The sequence below is a fragment of the Crocodylus porosus genome, unplaced genomic scaffold, assembly GCF_001723895.1.
Source record: "Crocodylus porosus isolate Cpor-Errol unplaced genomic scaffold, CroPor_comp1, whole genome shotgun sequence".
Classification (NCBI taxonomy): domain Eukaryota; kingdom Metazoa; phylum Chordata; order Crocodylia; family Crocodylidae; genus Crocodylus; species Crocodylus porosus.
Window position 1 is genome coordinate 53,950,842 of NW_017728947.1, and position 3,234 is coordinate 53,954,075.

At 43.1% G+C, this 3,234-nt stretch overlaps 1 protein-coding gene across 1 annotated transcript in view; it reads left to right on the forward strand.

The window, feature by feature from the left end:
- Positions 1–3,234, forward strand: part of SPTBN5 (spectrin beta, non-erythrocytic 5) — a 151,274-nt gene that overhangs the window by 97,590 nt on the left and 50,450 nt on the right. Inside the window, exons 40-41 of the mRNA XM_019551043.1 lie at positions 1,785–1,903; positions 2,357–2,471. Coding sequence (XP_019406588.1) covers positions 1,785–1,903; positions 2,357–2,471 — 234 coding nt within the window. The remainder of the gene's footprint in view (positions 1–1,784; positions 1,904–2,356; positions 2,472–3,234) is intronic.

Below are 3,234 nucleotides of genomic sequence, written 5' to 3' on the forward strand. Positions count from 1 at the left end.
CTCCCACCTTCCCTCCAGCTCGGCAACTGGTGCCTCCTGGGTCTCCCCATGGCTGATTGCTGAGCTGGGGGGACACAGGGGGGGCCCCCAGCATGCTCCCCAGTGGACCCACAAGTTGACTGGACATATTTCCGGTCCACTTCTGGGTTCACCACTAAGCATGTGGAGGGTCCCCCCACACTCCTGTGAGACACTCCATATGCCCCAGCATCACAGCATTCACCAGCCATGCTGATACATTGAGGTATGTAGAAAAAACATTTAAAGCTGTGTCCGTGTCCGAATTGCTGATTCTCCGAATTAGCATTGAATCTTCAGATTCAGATTCAGCTTAATGGAATTGGGGACAGTGATCCGAATCAACAAATAGAATCACTGTCCCTGATTCAGGCTGAACCCAAATCCAAATTGAATATGGCCGCTTTTCATGCACCCCTAATAATTAGGTGCATTCTTCCAGTCAGTGATTTTACCTTAGAGTGGTGTCACACATTCACTTGCAACAATTGCAAATCATTGGACTGTAGTGACCTACTAAAATGAATAGGTGTTAGGAGATAACCCTTGCCTGAAAGGGAACAATATTGCAACACTGTGAGAGCATTTAACAGATGCTATACTGCTTGAGCACCCCCCTGGGCATTTTTAACTGCACTTACTGTCAAATTCAACATGTGACACCACCCTTGTATCATGGAGTTAACAGCCAGATAAATCCCAGATGAAAGTGGTATGTAACCATGCTAGGAATAATGGTCACTTTACTGCTCAGACCCCTCTCCCCCTTCTGCTCCAATGCTGCTAGCTTCCATCCTTCAGGGCAGGAGACAGTAGGGTTCTTATACCTTGGAATAATTTTTTAGTATAATATGTTTCCAGTCTGTTGGCTTTCCTGCTGTGTATCATAGCAAAGCACATACAGAAATATGCACATTGGTATGTACATAGAGCATATAAAATGCAAATGGAATCAATGCTTCTATTAATGTAGTGCTGGCATCCTGCAGCTGTGCCTCTGTGCAGCCAGTGATTAATATCTCCCTGCTGAGTATGTGATTTATTGATCTTCTTGCAAATTAAAATGATTAGAGTGTTGGACCACTGCTGGTCTGTATTCAATGCTGTCTGGTGGCCATGCTCCAGAATATTTGTTCCAGTATAGCCCACTTGAGTTATGTGCAAATATTACCCTTTCCACAGTATGTGAAAAACAAGTGATGTCAAAGACTTATCATGCTTCCTACGGCTGCATATGCATGGCACAGTACAGTGCAGAGATACTGGCATTCACTTTATACAAGCTAGCACAGATCCCTGAAGCAGTTTAGCAACAGTAACCCAGAGCTCAGTGAGGGCTAATTTACCCTGTACCTCAATGGAGGCATTTCCTAAAATAGAACGAGGTTGTTTTAAAAGAGAATGTGGTGATAAGTCTGCTAGACATCTGCACTCTGTCCCCTAAGGTCCTTGCATAGGACTTTGACCTTTCTTTGTTTCCCTCCTCAACTCTACACTCTCAGCCTCTGAGAGAGATACGTGAGTATGATCAGGGCAGTGCATATGTGTCTAAATCAGGGGTGGGCAATTATTTCGGGTGGAGGGCCACTTACCGAGTTTTGGAAAGCTGTAGAGGACCACATGGGTAGCCCCATCCCTTGACAGGTGGTCTAAATTCTTCTGTATTGACAGCCTCAATTGGCTTTTTCATACCCTGATAGAATGCAATAACTGGGGTACAGTGGCCATCTTGAACCCATACATTTTTCTTTGTTCTGGTCTTGTAGGAGGTGACAGTGGATGATGCTCACATCAGAGCCATCAATGCCCTGGCCATGAAACTAGAGAAACAAAACAAGGAGGAGACTAAGACAATATACTGGCGCCGAAAACAGCTCAATGACAAGTGAGTATACTTTCAAGGTTCTAAACGAAGGAAAGTTTAATCAAAGCTGTTCTAATAATTTCATGATAGAAGGGGAAAGACAGGTCTCTTCACGGCAGGGCTGGATAAAGGCTGAAGATTCCTACATAGACTCTTTTAAGCATTCTCCTCGACAAATACAACATTCAATATCATGCCACCAACCACTGGCCAGTGAAACTCCTCTTGGAGGCTGCCAAAGCAGCACTGCAGTTGACCAGAATGGTTTTCAGTTCAACAAAGTGAAACTCATCTTTCCTAACCTTGGAGCTGAATATGTTCCAAGGTTTTCAGTCCAAAAACTGTGGAAAGTGGGGCTTCAGAGTAAGGGAGCAAAGAAATACAGCCTTTTGGCCCCCAGCTGAATGCAGTTCACTTGCAGTTATGGAAGTTCTAATAATCATCCTCTCCTCTAAAACTGTCTTTTCCATGAAGATGGAATAGTTTCCATGGAAACCTGAATGCATACAAGAGGAAGCTGGAGGGAGCCCTGGAAATCCATGCTTTAATCAGAGAAATTGATGACATCACAGAGAGGATTAGTGAGAAGGTGGGTTGCTCATCATTTTATTAATAAACCTCAAAGAAAATCTGCTATCCCTTTGGATCAATAGTCACCCTGTAAAAAATTATAAACATTCATTAGTCCTGTAGCTAAAAAATCTTTTCAAGGATGATGCTTAATAGTTTTCAATGAGCAAACAAGGAATCATAAAACTTCTTTAACCAATTTGCAGACTAAGAAAACATAATAATGAGGATTGGACTCAATCTCGCAAGATCCCTTCCAGCCTTTAATGTCTATGAATCTATGAATAATATGCTGCTGTGTTGACCAATGAAACAAACTCAGTAGAAAGACTGATGTTTAGTCAAAACATAACAAAGATTTCCAGATTTAAGACAGACATTCTCAAAAATTCCAGATTATGGTTAGAAATAAATGGTCATTTTAACCTTGAGATTGTCTGTCTTGGGGGGCCTATACACGTGTGAAACCAATGCTCTGATATGCTGTAATTATAGTGTATCAGATAAGACTCAGTTTTCATAGTTTCAAAGTTAGTAGGGTCAAAAGGGACCTGAGCAGATCATCAAGTCTGACCCCCTGTCATGGGAGGAAAGAGTACTGGGGTCAAACGACCCCAGCAAAGTGATTGTCTAGCCTTGTCTTAAAGACCCCCAGGGTAGGAGCCAGCACCACTTCTGTTGGAAGTTGGTTCCAGATCCTAGCCGCCCTGACAGTGAAGTAGCGCCTCCTGATATCTAGCCTGAATCTACCCTCTGCCAGCTTGTGACCGTTATTTCTAGTC